Genomic DNA, 17,169 nt, shown 5'->3' on the forward strand with positions numbered 1-17,169 from the left:
GAAGTACTAGCAATAAAAGAGACACACGGAGCAATGGAACAGGAGAGAAAAATCCAGAAAGAAACTCACCATTATATGGTCAACTGATCTTTGACAAAGCAGGAAAAGAAAATACAGCCAGAAAAAGACAGTCTCTTGAACAAATGCTGCTGGGAAAACTGGACAGCCACATGTAGAAAAATGACACCGGACCACGTTCTCAGGCCACACATGATAAACTCCAAATGGATTAAGGACCCAAATGTGAGACCTGAAACCATAAAAATCCTTCAAGAGAGCACAGCCAGTAACCTCCTGGGCAGTGGCCATAGCAGCTTCTTTCTAGACAGGTCTCCTGAGTCAAGGGAAAGAAAAGCAAAAGTAAACTAGTGGGACTGTATCAAAATGAAAATCTTCTGCACATTTTGAAGGAGACCATCAACAAAACTAAAAAGCAACCTACAGAATGAGAGAAGAGATTTGCAAACGACAGATCAGATCAAAGGGTTAGCATCCAAAATATATTAAGGAACTGCTACAACTCAACCCCCAGAAAACAAATAATACAATTAAATCACGCAGAAGACAGGAGCAGACACTTCTCCAAGGCCCACAGACACAGGAAAAGAGGCTCAGTGTCACCACCACCAGGGAACCGCAAACCGAACCACAATGAGAGGCGGCCCCTCACCAGTCAGGCTGCGCGGGCCGCTGCGGGGGACAGTGCGCAGGGTCCTCAGTCAGTCACATACAGGACCACCTCAGGGGTCAGCGCTCCTGGGTAGCTGCCCAAAGAATACAAGGATGCTCATTCGAAGGGACACACACACTGCACCCCACGCTGACTGCGGCCCTGTCCACAGCAGTGGGACCACGGCAGTCGCCCAGGCGTCCTCTGACTCATAATGGATGCAGAACGCGCAGTGTACACACACACGCTGGGAAATTACTCGGCCAGAAGAAAGGACGGATCTGCCCGTGTGCGAGCCGTGGATGCAGCTGGAGAGTGTAACGCTAAGTGAAGGAGGTCACCGTATGATTTCATTCACATGTGTAATTTAAGAAACAAATCAAAACAAAGAAGACAAAATACCCCCAGACTCTTTAACTGTGGAGACCACACTGGCGGGTGCCAGGCGGCAGGCGGGTGGGGGAAAGGAAGCAGGGAAGTGGGTGAAGAGCACACGCAGAAGGACGCGCACGGAGTGAGGGTAGACGGCTCAGCGCTTCCCTGCAGGCTGAGGCTAACCACACTGCGCGTTAACTACACTGTCATTAAAACAAAAGTTAAGCTGCAAGTAAAACCGGCAGGAAGGCAGCAGCACGGGCGCACTCTTACGGTCCAGCTACAGTAAGTTACAGCACTAGGGGCACCGGGCGGCTCGGCCGGCGGCGCGCCGGACTCCTGACTTGGGCTCGTGTCACGCTCTCACGGTTGGCAGTATCGAGCCCTGAGTCAGGCTCTGTGTGGAGCGTGGAGCCGGCCCGGGACTCCCTCTCTCTACTGCTCCCCTGCCTGTGTGCTCTCTCAAAATAAGGAAACATTAGTAAGATAACAACTTACGACATTAATAAAGTGTCCTTCACCAAACGCTTCCTGACACGCCAGGCACCATATTCTCGGATGCATCCTCTGAGGAAACCCACACGAGCCCATGTGAGCCGGACGGAGGAGGCGGACACAGCAAGTCGAGGGGCCCCCTGTCATGCCCAGGACAACGCGGGGACGGGGCCTCAAAGGCCCCTCTCCTCCCACATCCAGGGACAGCACCTGACCAAAGCCAGTTTAGACTGAACAACCTTCAAAGGCCAAAGTGAAGACTTAATGTCTGCACACGTCTTCCGTTGCAGAAAGGGAATAATTTCATTTGCTCCTGCATCATGAAGTGCTCATGAGATGATACAGACCAGGTACCAGACCCAGAGCAGCCTTCATGTGGTACTATGACCACCGGGGTCAGCAGCTAGACAGCATGAGGGGTGCACTCCGGAGCGTTCTAGAAGCAGCTCCCAGCAGGTGTTGCTCCCCTGCCTCCTCCCTCACGCAAGCTCATCACGGGAGGGGTATGTGGCACGTGTACCCACAGGCGGGAGGGAGGGGACTGTACTGCCAGGCTCCGGGGAGGCTACGGAGACGGCTCCCCGCCACCTGGGGGAGGGGACCCCACCCGGGGACAGAACGGGACAAGGCGGACACGCTGCTCCTGGGGAAGGTTTTACACTCGGTGCGCAAAAGGAGAGCCCTCACCGTCCAGCAGTCTGAGTCAGACCCGGTCAGGGCCGCCCCCGCGGGCCCGGCCTTCACCCCCAGGCCCGGCTTCCCCATGTGCGCCCAGCTGACAAGGGGGAGGTCCGTGAGTCGCCGTCCAGCTGTCCGTCCGAGGAGCGGGGAGAGTGCTGACCAGGGAAGGTGTTGAGTCGGACCGGGGGCCGCAGACACGGGGTGGGAGCCACAGGAAGCCACACGCCGTCGGTGGCATGGCCTCCCCCCGGGTGGTCCCACCACAGACTCACAGGAGCGAGTGCTTCTGTGAACACACGCGCCTCCACCCGGAGCCGGGGGGGGGGGGGGGGGGGGGGGGCACGGCTCATTTCCGAATTCACCGGAGCCTCCCCCAGTGCGCCCACACCCGTACCCGAGGACCATCCCAGCTCACAGGCCGGCCTCGCTGCCCGGCGTGCCCTAGGTCACAGGCAGTACCTTCTTGGCCAGATGGACTCCCTGGATGCTCTTGATGCCCGGGGGGCCGGCCGAGTGCACGTGGGCCCCCACCGGCAGGTGTGGGGGCGGCTGCAGGGGGCCCTTGGTCAGCGTCACCTTGCGGGCGGGTGGCTGTCTGGCATCCGGGGGCTGCGGGAGCCGCTGCGGCTGGCCCTCGGCGGGGAAAAAGCCGTCGCCGTCTCCTCCCTGCTGAAACAAGGCAGCGGCTGGTCAGTCCTGTGCGGCCAGGAGGCCTCCCGGCAGCGGCGAGTCCGCCTCGGCCAGCGCTCAACCGAGCGCCACACCGATTCAAACAGGCGGAAAACCAAACCTGTCATTTCAGTAGGGCCACTAAGGAAATTTCTCATTTGACAGTGTTTGGGTTTTAATCATATTTTTGAAATTTGTAACATGAAGATCTTTAATTACTGTATACACTCAAGAGGCCTGTGATTAAAGTAAAATACTTCATATTCAACAAGCATTTACCATTTCCAAGGGCATTCTTGTTAAAATTCAGTCGGTTTGCACAGGCAGGGGTTCTAAACTCTTACTCCGCCTCCAGACTGAAGGCGAGTAGACCGTCCACCACCTCTGGGCTGTGGGCCCAGCGCCCTCCCTCCGCTGGGGACACATCGCTGACCCCGAGTCCTCCCCCCACCCCTCCTCCTGCCGGGACACCAAGGGCCTCCCCTGGCCTCGCAGAGGAGGGGCTCGTGGGCCCCAGTGAGAGCCTCACAAGGACCAGAAATCTAATCTTTTGAGTTTTACTAACATTCCCTCATTTCTTGACCTCAAAAACAGCGCTATTTGTTAAAAAGAAAACCAGAGGCCCCAAACAGTGTCACTCACACCAAGCTCCGAACCAGGGATCACTCCCTAATCCACCCGCAGTTGCAGCTGCCCTGAGAAACCCCTGGTCCGTCAGGAATCTGTCCACCAGGGCTACAGGGCTGGCCGCAGGGGCCCCTCTCCCCCGGGCCAGGGCAGAGAGCTCGTGCCCCAGCCCCCTTGTAAGAAAATCTCCCTCTGTGCATCTCCCGGGGCCTCTCTGCCTGCTGGATGGGATGCCGCCCACCGCACAGGGCGCCTGACAAAGCCCGTCAGAGCTCTGACACGGTCTCACCGAGTACCTGCCACCTAACACGCTGAGGCGGCGGAACTCATGTTCGGGACGCAAACACCTGCGACGGCGCCTGTGCGCTACTCTCCGCTCAGGGCGGCTGGCGGCCACGGGGGCCGTGCGGGCGGCCAGCAAGCCCAATCCTGAGCTGCTCCATGACGTCATCTTAGCAGACGTGGATGCCAGACTGTGAAAAGTAGACTTCTACCAGCACGAGGCTCTGCGACTCACACGGACGGGAGCGCAGCGGCCTGTGGTCGGTGCACCGGCCCCCGCAGACTGCTCGGCCCCCCAGTGCTTCCGGAAGGAACTGGGGAAGTGAACTCAGCTGCAGCCCCCATGTTCTACGTCTCTCTGTCTGTCTCTCTTTCTCTCTCTCCCTCGCCCCTCTAAACCTATCTTCGGGGGCGCCTGGATGGCTCAGTCGAGTAGGTATCCGACTCTTGGTTTTAGCTCAAGTCATGATCTCATGGTTCCGTGAGTTGGAGCCCCACGTCGGACTCTGTGCTAGTGGCACAGAACACGCTTAGGATTCTTTCTCGCTCCCTCTGCCCCTCCTCCACTCATGCTGGCTCTCTCTCAAAATAAATACACTTTAAAAAGTTTTAAACTTCTCTTTTAGGGACAGCTGAACGGAATAAAGTCAAGGGACGGGGCCGGGGACAAATAAGCGTAGATGAGATTTCTGTAAAAACTGCCCAAGGCGATGGCCCACGGAAGAGCAGATGAGAGGTGTCCCATGTGGCAGGGCTCTGGCTCCGGCAGCAGGAAGACACTGGCCCGTCTCCTTCCCCAAGATACATCTATAACTGGACAAAACCGCCCAGAATAAGCACCTCAGGCCACTGGCATCAACAAAACTGGAACAAGACAGAGGAGCACCTAGTCCTGGGAGCTGCTGCGAGCGGTGTTTGCTGGGTGGCAGGGGTCCCCACCGACCCGTGGGCCCAGGAGCCACAGGAGTGTCATCAGCAAACCCTGGGGGGAAGCCAGTGGGGCACGCCCAGCACCCTGCCAGCCCCGGTCCCTTCTGGAACAACAGCAGACCAGCCAATAATCAGAAATGTAATGAGAGATCCTGGAAACCAAGGGCTCCCGAAGGCCTAGGTCAGTGCGCTCCACGGGCACCTGAGGGGCGAGCAGGAAGGGCAAGCGGAGGTGGGCTCGGGCAAGGGCCACCCGCACTCGCGGACCACTGGCCGCCCTCCTCCTGACTCACTGACTGGCCGACCAAGCAGCTATGTGGCAAGAGGGCTGAGCCCTAGGAAGTCAGGCTAAGAAACGAAACAGGAATAAAAACGGACTAAAAACTATTCTGAACTGAATAAAAATACAGTATACCAAAATCTAGGTTAATCAACTAAAGCATCTGTGTCAGAGAGGAAAGGAAATCTGAAATCAGTAACCTGAGCTTTTATATCAAGAAGCTGGAGGAAAAAAGGAAATCAGGCCCAAAATACAAGGAAGAAAATGATAAGATCACAGCAAAAAGCAATGGCACAAGAAACAGAAAAACAACGAAACCAAAAGTTGCATTTTTGAGATAACTGAAACCAATGACCTTGATCAGCAAACTGATTGAGAAAAAGGGAGAGAGGGCACAAATGATCACCCTCAGAAATGAGGGAGCCACCCGTCCCCCTGGCCTTATGGAAACGGAAAGGGACGTTGTGAACAACTTTACACCAAGCGAGACCACTAGGTGAGGCGGCCGGATGGCATAAGAAATGCAGAACAGCAGCACTGACTCCAGAAGAACGAAGCCCTGAAAACCTGAGGTGACCCCAAGTGGGCGGGGGAAACCTCCCGCAGAGGAGAGTCCCCGGGACTCCCTGGTGAGCCCCATCAAGACCACAGGAAGCAGCAGCTGATCCCACTGCCTCTTCCAGAAGACAGAGGACGAAGAACCTTCCAGCTCCTCCTTGGAGGCTGGCATGACCCACAGAAAAAAGCAGGCACCAAAAGAGAAGAGAGCCGCAAAAAAAGACCCCCCCCCATGCATACATGAAGACCCCCTACCCAGACGTCAGCAGACCAAACGTCCCAACACAGCAAAAGGGCTGTGCACTGGGACCAGGTGGCGCTTGCCCCAGGAGCGCAGGGCCAGCTGGCCGGACACTCGGCAGCCAGGAGCGTGCAGTGCACATGGGAAACCCAAGACCACCCAGGGACACAAGGACGCCGTGTCGGCCCGGGGTGGGGAGTGGGGGGAGCATGTCCCCTACAAATGGGCAGCTGGTGGCGGGCTTTCCCTTGGGGACCACTCTCCTCACACTGGCCAGGCCAGGCAGGCACACGTGGTTTCCATACCTGTTACCAAGGGAGAGTTCTAATCCGAGCCATTCTGGGCTTTACAGCCAACTGGGCTCCGCGCAGCCGGGACCCCAACGCTAGTGCACCTGCAGGGCTCCGGGGGGGACGGCTGTCCAGACGGGCGCCCGTGACGCTGTGACCCGGAGCCTCCATTGTGTACACGGTCAGTGCCAGCGAGAGTCACGCCGACCCTACAGAGGGATGTCCCTAAATGAAGCCGGAAGCGGTGTGGGAAAGGCAGGCCACTTTGCAAGACCATGATCCACAGAAACAGTTAGGCTGCGGGTCTGTGATCTGAGGGCTTCTCCACAGGCCTGGCAGCTGAGGCGTGAGCGGGTGCCCAGCTGGGCGGGATTCAACGTCTTTGCCTTAAAGAACTATGTGACCCCTCTCTAGTTTTGTTTATGCTTGAATTTTTCTATACTAAGAAGTTGAAAATGGTAAGGATATACAGCAGATCCTCATCTTTCTTAAGAGCCAGTGGTCCACCACTTACTAGTTTCTCTGAAGTCCTGGAACTATGTTAGTAAAGACTCGTGCCTCTCCAAGGCATGCAGTCACTGCCCGGGCCTCACGGACACTTCCCTCTGTCACGGGAGCCCCAGGCCCCACACAAGGCTGTGTGCTGGGTGCAAGAGTCTGCCGGCCGACCCTCCACCCCCGCCCTTCTGCCGATGGGAAGAAACGAACTGGCTCCCTACTGGGCAGCTGCACGGCAGAGCCTTCCACTGGAGGACGCACGGCGTCTAAGCAAGCCCCCTGAATTCGCCAGCAAGGTGGGAGTTCCAGGCCACCCAGACCACACGCCACCTCGCAAGCATCTGAAGAAACCAGAGGTTTAGACTCTGAAAGCCTGCTCCACTCACCCAGCTGAGATGTCTTGTGCGCACTGACACTACTGAAGCAGGAATAAACCATCACCCAGGAAATCACACCTTACTGCACAGCTCCCAACGTGCTATGTACAGAAGCTTATAGTATGAGGGGCACCTGGGGACTCAGTCGGTTGAGTGTCCGACTTTGGCTCACGGTTTGTGAGTTCGAGCCCTGCATTGGGCTCTGCACTGACAGCACGAATCCTGGAGCCTGCTTCGGATTCTGTCTCCCTCTCTCTCTGCACCTCCCCCACCTGCACTCTGTCTCTCTCTCTCAAAAATAAACAAACATTAAAACAAAATTTTTAAAAAGCCTATAGGATGAGGATACGAGGCCATCGCTGCTGCCGATCGGCACACAGGCACTGAGCACACGTCACTGCAATCCTGAAAGGCCAGCCTTCAGGTCAGCAGTGCATTTCCGTGCATCAGGAAACGTTAGGCCGCATTGCAGAACAGATAATGAGCCTAAAAGGAACGGCGTCCATACAGACGGTGGACAAGAAGAACAAATATGGTCGTAATCTCTCCTTCAGCAATCCAAAGCTCAAAGCAAGCTTCGAGGTAGTAAACTTTAATTTAAACAGAGCAGCCTGCACTGAACGTGAGATGTCATAATCCCCCGTTCTAAGGCATGTGGCGCGAGTGTGCATGTGGGTGGTGAGCAGAGCACAGGAGTGGTCTGGGAAAGTGGTGAGCTGGGAGCTGAGCACGTGGACGTGGAGCCCAGAGATGCCCCAGACGATAAACTGCTCCTCATGGCTCCTCTGTGTAAGAGGCCAGTGGTAATTCGTCGTTAGGGGAGACATGACTGTCAGGTAAAAACCCTGGAAAACAGAGTTCACTTCCCTTTCAAGAAACATTTACTTTTTAAAACAGGCTTGACCCCAGAGCTGAGAAAAACCAGGCACCACACAGCCTCTTCTTTCATCGTCCGCGAGGACAGACTCCCATCGTGCCGAGTGAGAACGAAAGCCCGAGACTCAAGAATCGGGCCCCACGTGTGGTGTGAGGGCCTCAGCTGGGCTCTCCAGGCAGCCACCTGAGGCGAGGGACACGTATTCTGGGGTCTGCACCTCACCTCCGGCTCTGGCCCCGGGACAGAAACTCACGGGCACAGGGTCTCTCCTTCCTTCCTCTCCCTGGGAGCCCCCACCCCCGCGGTCACCGGAACGGGGCCCCACTGCACGCTCAAGGGGCGCCGGGAGCGGTGCCGCACACAGCAAGGGGGGCGTTTCAGGCAGGGACTAAGGGCGAAACCACTGCCGTCACTGCCTGTCGGAAGCGGGAGGCGGTGCCGGGGAGCTCTGGGGCTGCAGGCGCCCACGGGGAGTCAGAGTCCCTGCAGTAAGCTGTGTGGACACCATCACCTGCATTACAGTGCCCTGCAAGGCGTGGCCACGCCCCTTTCGGCGGGGTGGGAGGGGCTGAGCAGTGTCTGCTGGGCGACAGGGACTGGACCAGGGTCTCCACCCCTCCCTTCTAGGGAGCTGTTCTCATTTTGCAAAGGGACACCCTGAGACCCCGGCCACATGGAAACCACCAGGGCTTCCCGTCTCCGTGGTCCCACACTGCTCCCAGGACGCGACCTTCACACACAACTGTTCTCGGCAAGAGCTGAAACGAAAGAGACTAACCGTCACCCAGAGAGAAAGGTCCCCGTGCCACTGCCCTAAGAACCGCACTGAGCCCTGAAGGCCACAATCCAAGTTCAACAATCCTCCCCTTCCGTAAGAAAAATGGAGAGGCTTCATTTTTTCAGTGGAGAGAGCAACTCTTCTCTTTTGAAGTAGCACAGTGAAAAACTAATTCTGGGGGAAATTTCACATTCCAGAATTATGCCAGTTCACCTGTGAAACCGGTAGTTACCAGGACTCACTAGGCGGTGGCCAGGAACATTTTCTCGCACCTACACGCGCACACGGCCCCGGACGGCGTGAGCGCGGAACAAACCGCATGGAGCCCCCACCATCTGAAGTCTTCCGAAATTCACACAGTTACAGTGTCGGAGGGCCCTAAAATCGTGAGTACTCACATGTGCACATTTAAACACACTGCTGTTCAAATTACGATTTTCAGAAACCTGTTACGGTCATGGAAGGAAAGAAGTGGTCATTTGTGGATAAAGTACGTCCCGTTCAAAACAAGTTCACGCTGGTTTGAGATTTCATTATTTTTAAGGAATCTCTACCCTCAACGTAGGCTCAATCTAACTGACACGGGAGATCAAGAGTCGCACACTCCTCCAAACTGAGCCGGCCAGGCGCCCCTAACACAGGAAAGTTCACTGTGACAGTGAGTCTCTCCAGGGGGCCGCCGCTCCCTCCAAGTCCCCTCCTCGGACACAGGGATGAGGAGAGGCTGGCCAACCCGAGACCAAACAGACCAGAGAGATTTTGTAGGTTGTTTTCACAAATGATTATCTTTTAACGAGTACTATAAAAATGTCTTTTCAGAGTAGTTTTCCTCTTTTGAATTATGTAAGAGCTACTACCTGAATTAAGTAAGCTTAGGGAATACTTTTTATCAGCTTAATCATTACCAAAAAATGAGGTCGGTAGCCACGAACATTAGCAGGACAAATTTATTTATAACAAATGGTTTAATATATAGATAAAAATGCCTATTGATACTGTCAGGGCTTCTTGCAATTTGACAGATCAAATCTTATTTTCATTCTTAAACCCCATGAAGAAGTGGTATCACTGACTCGCATTCACTAGTGAGCAAATTGATTAATCCCCCTCTATAGAAATCTCAACTCTTGATTACACCTATCAGACGTTAAGCAGCATTATTCTAGAGTGACAACACTTGACAAATTCCCCAACCATTTTTCTCAGCTTTTGTGGCCCTGCTAGCTTGTATTAACCCTGATGAAAAATTAATTTTCCTTATCTTCTTCTAAACCCCAAAATCCAAATCCGCCAAACTGGCAACTCTTTCTGTAAAGGTATTATGAAAACCTCTAAAAGATTAATTGCATGTCTTCAGGTGACATTACATTAATTTCTGTCCTCATGACAGACATCCGATACTCCGCACTGAGAGGACAGATAACATTGTCAGGACGCACGGAGGGACAGTGGCCAGGGTCCCCGGGCAGCCTCTCAGGAATTCTCCGCCAGATAAGGCCCACTTCACTGTCACGCGGGGCCGCGGATCTCAGCCCGCAGACCTCACGGAGCAGGTTTCTATTAACTGCAACAATGCCGGGCCTGGCCCTGTAATCTTTGGAAAGCTCGCTCAGAATCGGGACAACAAATATATGCACGCTACACGAAGGTTCTATTTTGTCTCTGAAGACTACTGTTTACAGGAGAAAAGGTGCAAGAAAATAAACTGCTACCGCTTTCTTCCAGGCTCCTAGGTCAACGCCCTAACTCCACCACTGCGGCGAACCAGGAGGTGAGCACGTCCGCATTTGCAGCGTCCCGTTCCCTGCGCTCAGGGGTCCTCACGCAGCAGGCACGCCAACACGTGAACCAAATCCCGAAGGTGAAGGAGCGCAGGGCACGCGGGGCTTGAAGGCGCGCCGGCTTCCCGAAGCAAGGGGACCCCAGGACCGGGAGAGGATCTGGCTCGGGCACGGGGCTCGCTGCGTGACGGGTGCCCAGGAACGGGCAGTTACGCTAGCTTGCTCACAGCTCTGGCTTCGAGATTAGTCAGGCTTTGGGGGGATCCTGAAAAGGCAAAACTCATGGGTCTTTGGGGTAAGAAAACAAAGCCTGGGGGCGGGGGGGGGAACCTCTCACCCCAGGCTCTCAGGGAGGCTGGGGTTGGGCAGGAGGCCCCTGTTGTGGACTTCATGACTCAGCCCAGACCCCAGGGGAGCGGCTCCTCTTCCCTGGGAGAGGGAGTTCAAATCCTCAGCCATAAAACAACCCAAAATGCAGTATAGACGGATTCAGATTCACAAGAAACTTCTGTCCTGTAGTGAACAATTGACGATTTTTGCCCTGATTTCCCTTAAGCAATCGTTTCCCTGACAGTTAAGAACTCTGCCCGCTAAAACATTTCAAAGCTCTTAAAGACAACCATTTATGTATAAGAGCTTCTCCTCCAAAAGGAAGTTTCCAGACTACACATATCCTGAAACACGTGACTGATCCAGATCCCTGCCCCAACTCTCTTCCTCACAGCAACCTGCATGGGGAACCAGCCAGCCTCCCCTCTCCCCACCGGAGAGGGACAGGAGCCAGCAGGGAAGGCCCTGGGCTCGCCCCACCCCGAGCCCCCCACCTGTGTTACTTTCCGTTCCCTGACAGCCTGGTCTTCCCAGGACCCTCTGTCACAACTCCATGGTGGCTCTCTCCCTTCCCACCTCACTTCCAACGTCCCTCCACCCGACTTCCCTCCTTCCAGGGACTGCCTGCACCGCGGCACACGGTCAGGAGAGCTGTGCCGGTCGCGAGGGTGAGCGGCCCAGCACGGGGCGCACACAGGGGCCTCCGCGGCGTGGACCGCCCTCTGCCCCGGGCTCTCCGCGTGGGCGAGTCCTCACTGCACACTGCCCACTCTATACAACCCTAAAAAGTGCTGAATGGTGCGTCCCATTTTGTAAACTGAATAAAGGAGGAGTCTGGGAAGGAATCATAAATTTTATCCTGAAAAGATGGCCCGAAGAATTAATAACAAGGATTAATGCTATTTTTGGTGTTTCCAAGTTTTATTAACTGGGGTCATCTAAATTTCGACAAATGTCTTTTTAAATATTTATAATGTCCTTGAAGCTGCCCTAAATCCTGGGGACCAGAACTGAACAGAAGAGCAAACCCGGCCGAGTCAGCGGCAGGAGCCAGGCTGGAGGTAGGAGCGGGCAAGCCCTGATGGCGGGAGGCAGCGAAGGTGGCCGAGTCCCCGCCTGTGCCCCAGGCACAGCAGCTGCGACCCCCTCCTCAATGGAGGAGTCCCCAGTGGGTGGCAGAGGGGTCAGGATGAACGTTCCTGTCTCCGAACCCAACACTCAGGAGTTGTGCCTGTGACGGCGATCATGGGGCAAAGTACGACAAATCCAAGGACAGCCTCTTTAAAAACTCAAGGGCAAGACACGTGGAGGCCAGCGCGGTCCTGGAGGGCGGAGACGCTGGGGCGGTGGAGGAGGTGAGGCGCTCCATGCAGAGCGGACGCACCCCGTGTCTCCCACCTACTCTCAGAACAGCGACACAAGCGTGCGTGTGCGCGCCTGCAGGACAGAAGGAAACCCTCCAAAACACCAATGCGGTGAAACACGGGCTGGTGAGTCGGACAAAGGCCGCACAGAACTCCTTGTCCCGTGCCTGCGACTTCTCTTACACGGAAGTCACACCCGCAGGGGACCGTCCCCCAGCATACACTCGGCCGGGGAGGCCTGTCGCCTCTTCCACAGCCTTGTAAAGATAAAATGGGAGAGTGTGGCGCCCGGACAGCCGGCCCTCGGCCGGGCGCGTGTGGCCAGCAGAACAAAGGGCTGTTGACTTCACTTGCTGCCAAAGTCTTAAAATTTTTATCACCTCGATTAGAACAAAGTTGCTGAATTCAGGATGTGCGTCCCTTCCCTTAAGGAACCCTGGAGGTGGCTGCAGGGAGGCAGCCTCTCTTCCTCGAGCCTGGAGGGGAGGGCAGCAGTGGCCACTGAGCCACCACCCCGCGTCGCTGACCACACACAGAACCTCGTCCCGTGGCCTGCCGCGGGACAGCCAGCCTCGTTTTCCTGAGGCTGCCGGGGACCACTGCCGGGGTTACCCGCGCCGCCACCGAGCAAGCCCTAACCTGCAGATTCCCCAGGTTTTCACCTCAGCGTATTAAATATGAAATCTGACCTGATTCAACTTCCTTACAGCACAGTGCAAGTCCAGCACACGCCGCCCCTCATCCCAGCGGGCAGGGGGCCAGGTGCCGACCCCCCACCGCAGGAGACCTGGCTCCTCTCCAGCCCCGCCCCCAGAGCTCTCCTACTCCCCAACGCCCCCCAGCACTCCCCAGCCAGTCGCCACCACTAGGGCTGGGCAAGAAAAGTGAAAGCTAGTGGTCACACTTCTTCTCGAAGCCCCCGCTAAAACTCTTCCGGACCCTGGAAACGGCAGATCCTTACCCTCGTCAACGAGCCCCGGAAAAGGCCGCAGCAAAAACCACCGCTGAGAACGCTGGGAGAGAAACTTCGCTCCACCAGCCATAGCTGGGCGGCCCCGGGCTGCCGCCGCAGCCTCTCGGGGACTCCAACCGCTCACCTGTAAACGGGGACGCGAGCACCCGCGCCAGTCGCCGGGAGCACACGCTGCGCACCGGGTGCCCGGAGGTGGCTCGTACTGGTACTGAGGGTGCAATCCCAGCCGGCGTCCCGGAGGGGCCGCGGGAGCTCCCTGCACAGCAGCCCACACGCACGCGCGCCTTCTGGCCACCGCAAGGCTCGTGCCCTGCTTCCCCACGACGACATGAAAACCCCGTCCACGGCCTGGAGACCTGGCGTCACACAAATGAATGGACAGTTCCGGGCCCCCAAGGACGGAAGACACGCGCCCACCCAGGCCCAGGGCTTCCCTGCGCACAGCCGCGCGCCCACACGCCAGCTCTCCATCAAGGGGGAGCTGCGGCGTCCACGTCTCGTGGCAGTCCTGCCGACAGCCTGAGGAAGGTGAAGAATCACTCTTGGAGCTTTACCTCCCTGGACCCCCCCCCCCCCCCCCCCCCCCCCCCCCCCGCCCGCCGCCGGCCACGTGACTGTCAGACCCAACACCAAGAAAGCAGTTTTACTAAAGTTCTTTTTGGAAATGCTTCCTACACCCATGATGCAATAGCTGCAAAGAAAGACATGATATTAAAAACCTAGAAATTATCTTATGATGATGAGGGTGCAACGAAATCACGTGAGGGGCTTCAGGGAGGTTCAGTCAAGCTTCCAACTCTTGATTTCGGCTCAGGTCATAAGCTCATGGTTCATGGGATCGAGCCCCACGCTGGACAGTGCAGAGACCGCTTGGGATTCTCCCTCTCTCCCCCCTCTCTCCCTGCCCCTCCTCTGCTGCATGTATGCTCTCTCTCTAATGAAATCCTATCACTTTAAAAATAATATAATAAAAGGGAAGACTACAAACAACTACTGCCTTAAGACTCGGGCTCTTTCACATTTTAAAAACCCGTTTAATAAAATCCAAAGATAAATGAAATGATTATAAATAATAAAATACAGAAAACAGCAAAAGAATTCTGCAGTGATGCACAACACCCTCAGAGGCAGAACTGAGAATTATAAACATTGATAAGATGTTTCCAATTTGTGTATCAGAGCAAGAGCTCCAAGACCCCCGCGCATGTGCGTCCCCAGCAACCCCGTGGACACCTGCCTCGGCGGACGCCAGGACCACCTTACCTGCGATGCACACACGACAAGCCGCCCGGGGTCCCTCTAAAAACCACTCGGTAGACTAGACGAGGCTATTGAGAGCAAAGAACATTTCTAACGACACAGATTTGATTCCGGTGTAGGTTAGAAAATAGTACCCAAAATTCTCTCAAACCTCATTGACACAATACACAACACACGTGTTTTGCATGAAGAGCACGTGAAGAAGTCCCGGCCTCACAGCAAGATACTAAAAGAACACAAACAGACACCAAGACGCTTTTACTCAGTAAGTAACTATAAAAGCGAGATGCACACCTGATACTCTGCACAGGTGTGACAGGCGGACCCCCCGTCGGCCCCTTACACGCCCGGGCATCCGTGCCACCATCTCCAGGAAGAGGGCGGGCTGGCAGGGGCAGATCGACGAGCAGTGCGGGAACGGAGCCGCTTCCCCTCTGTGTCCCCTGGCACAGCCATGAACGCATTCTCTTAAGAACACTTCCTTCTCAGGACGCCTGGGGGCTCAACTGGTTGGGCGTCTGACTTTGGCTCAGGTCATGATCTCGCAGTTCGTGGGTTCGAGCCCCACGTTGGGTTTTGTGATGACAGCCTGGAGCCTGTCTTCAGATGCTGTGTCTCCCACTCTCTCTGCCCCTCCCCTGCTTGTTCTCTCTCTCTCTCTCTCTCTCGAAAATAAATAAAAGCTTCAGATGAGTGCCTGGGTGGCTCAGCTGGTTGAGTGTCCAATTCCAGCTCAGGTCATGATCTCACGGTTCAAGACCTGCGTAAGGCTCTGTGCTGACAGCTCGGAGCCTGGGGCCTGCTTCGAATTCTCCCTCCTTCTCTCTCTCTCTGTCCCTCCCCTGCTGGAGTGTGCTCCCTCTCTTTCTCTCTCAAAATAAACAAAAAAAAATTTTTTTTAAGTAGTTCCTTCCTACCAACAATAACAACAAAAAGAACCAAAGCCTTTAGGAAAATACTATTTTTTCTGGTTCAGAGAGATACGCATGTGAGATATTTAACCTCCAATAGTCAGAAGTGGCCAATACTGCTGGGCTTGCTGAGATAAATCCTAAGATACAGAACATGTTGGTTCTTTAACCTAAAACTTAACAATTAAAAGGAGCACTAAAGAATGTCATTCCAAATTTTGGCATGTAGCAATTTTTACATAAATTTCTCTGTTGTTTTTCCGTGTATTATAAAAGTATACAGTGTGACTTTGGAATACATCTGATAAAAAACATGCCCCCCCTCCACTGGAGAAAAAGACAGCAGAAACTTAAGTAAACACTTTTAAAGGAAAGGTGCTAATCAGCTTGAAGGTCGCTCTTTCGGAGCAGAGTGGCGCCCTGTGCCCCCCAGCCGGCCAGGGGCCCTGCCTTCCACACGGGCCACCCCGCCACACCGTACCAGGCATGGATGCCACGAGGAAAGGCCTATTCCCAGCCGTGGCCCCATGGCCCCTCCTAAGTTGTCAACTCGAGTAAAAACGAGTGTGCCTGACACAAGTTAAGAACAAAGGGCCACAGACCTCGTGAAGCTGATGGGGGCTTGGGCTCTCGCCTCCAGAAAACAAACCCACGCGAGGGAGCGGGCAGAGGGGACACAGGCCGTCTGCTTGTCGACACTCTGAAGCATGATGAGGGGAGGGGAGGAAAACCACAACAGAGCCTGGAGAAGACGGGATTCCCGGCTCGCGCCGTGCTCCCAGAAGCACGTGAGGGAGGGAGTCACACTTTCAAACTGACCTGGAAACACAGGTGGCAGGCTGTCCCTAACCTGGTGCGTGACTTTCTCCGCAGACTGGAGCCCCGTGGAGCTGCTCTAGACGCTGGTCTACCCCGCCCCGCCGGGCTGCGGGTCCCCTACAGAGCCTCATGCAGCAGGGACCTGTCCGCGGCCCCTCGCGTGCCGACCTGGCCTAGCCCGTCGTGCCAGCCTCACAGAGAATCTTCGAGAACGGACAATGCTCAGAAACGCAAAGAGAATGGGCTGCGCTCCCCCTGCGCCCGGGCGACCCACATGGCCTCGCTCGAGAACTCTGCTGACCCTCCTGTCCCCCACACCAAGAGACACCACCCGGAGAGAAGACGGCAGCGTGGGGACAACGCTGCCGAGGGGTGGCCCGACCCCCAGCCGCCGGGCCTCCCTGAATCTGAAGCTAACACAACAGGTTACTTGTCTACTAGTACGGGAAACTTTATTTAAAAAATGTTTTTGTTTTATTTATTTTTGAGAGAGCGAGCGAGCAGGGGAGGGGCAGAGAGAGGGAGACACAGAATGTGAAACAGGCTCCAGGCTCCGAGCTGTCAGGACAGAGCCCGACACGGGGCTTGAACCCACAAACCATGAGATCAGGACCCTAGCTGAAGTTGGACACTTAACTGACTGAGCCCCCCGAGGCGTCCCTGGAAATTTTATTTTTAAGACAATGTGATGATTCTGTCACAGACCACCTATGAAAAGAAGCTAAAACTGAGACGTGTCTGCTCGGGGGCTGCCACGCTGGCCAGGAGAACCACGCGGTCGGGAGGAGACCGAAGACGCCCTGGTGGCTGGCCTGTGGCGCGCAGAGGCTGACCGCGTGGTCCTAGAGGTCACCCCCTGGAGGCCCCCTTCCGGGGACGAAGAGCCAGTACGTGAGGCGCAGACTGCAGGAGGCACCGGTGGCCTCGTCAACTTACCCCGCCTGACAGCTTGATCACCCTGACCTTGGAGCTCACGTGCGGCCCGTCTCCGCTGCCGCCGCCGGCCCGGTGCATGACCGTCCTCTTGGTGCCGGGCTTGGCGTCCGGGGGCCGGCCCTGGGGGGCAGTGCGGGCGCTCTGCGAGGGGAGCGGCGGGCCCTCGG

The 17,169-nt window shown here is 55.8% G+C and overlaps 1 protein-coding gene across 1 annotated transcript in view; it reads right to left on the bottom strand.

The window, feature by feature from the left end:
- Positions 1-17,169, bottom strand: part of RBM33 (RNA binding motif protein 33) — a 99,919-nt gene that overhangs the window by 13,696 nt on the left and 69,054 nt on the right. The window contains exons 17-18 of the mRNA XM_029954274.1: positions 17,003-17,164; positions 2,681-2,890 (exon numbers count right to left, since the gene is read on the bottom strand). Of these exons, the coding sequence (XP_029810134.1) occupies positions 2,681-2,890; positions 17,003-17,164 (372 nt within the window). The remainder of the gene's footprint in view (positions 1-2,680; positions 2,891-17,002; positions 17,165-17,169) is intronic.

This window comes from Suricata suricatta, chromosome 2, assembly GCF_006229205.1.
Source record: "Suricata suricatta isolate VVHF042 chromosome 2, meerkat_22Aug2017_6uvM2_HiC, whole genome shotgun sequence".
NCBI lineage: Eukaryota > Metazoa > Chordata > Mammalia > Carnivora > Herpestidae > Suricata > Suricata suricatta.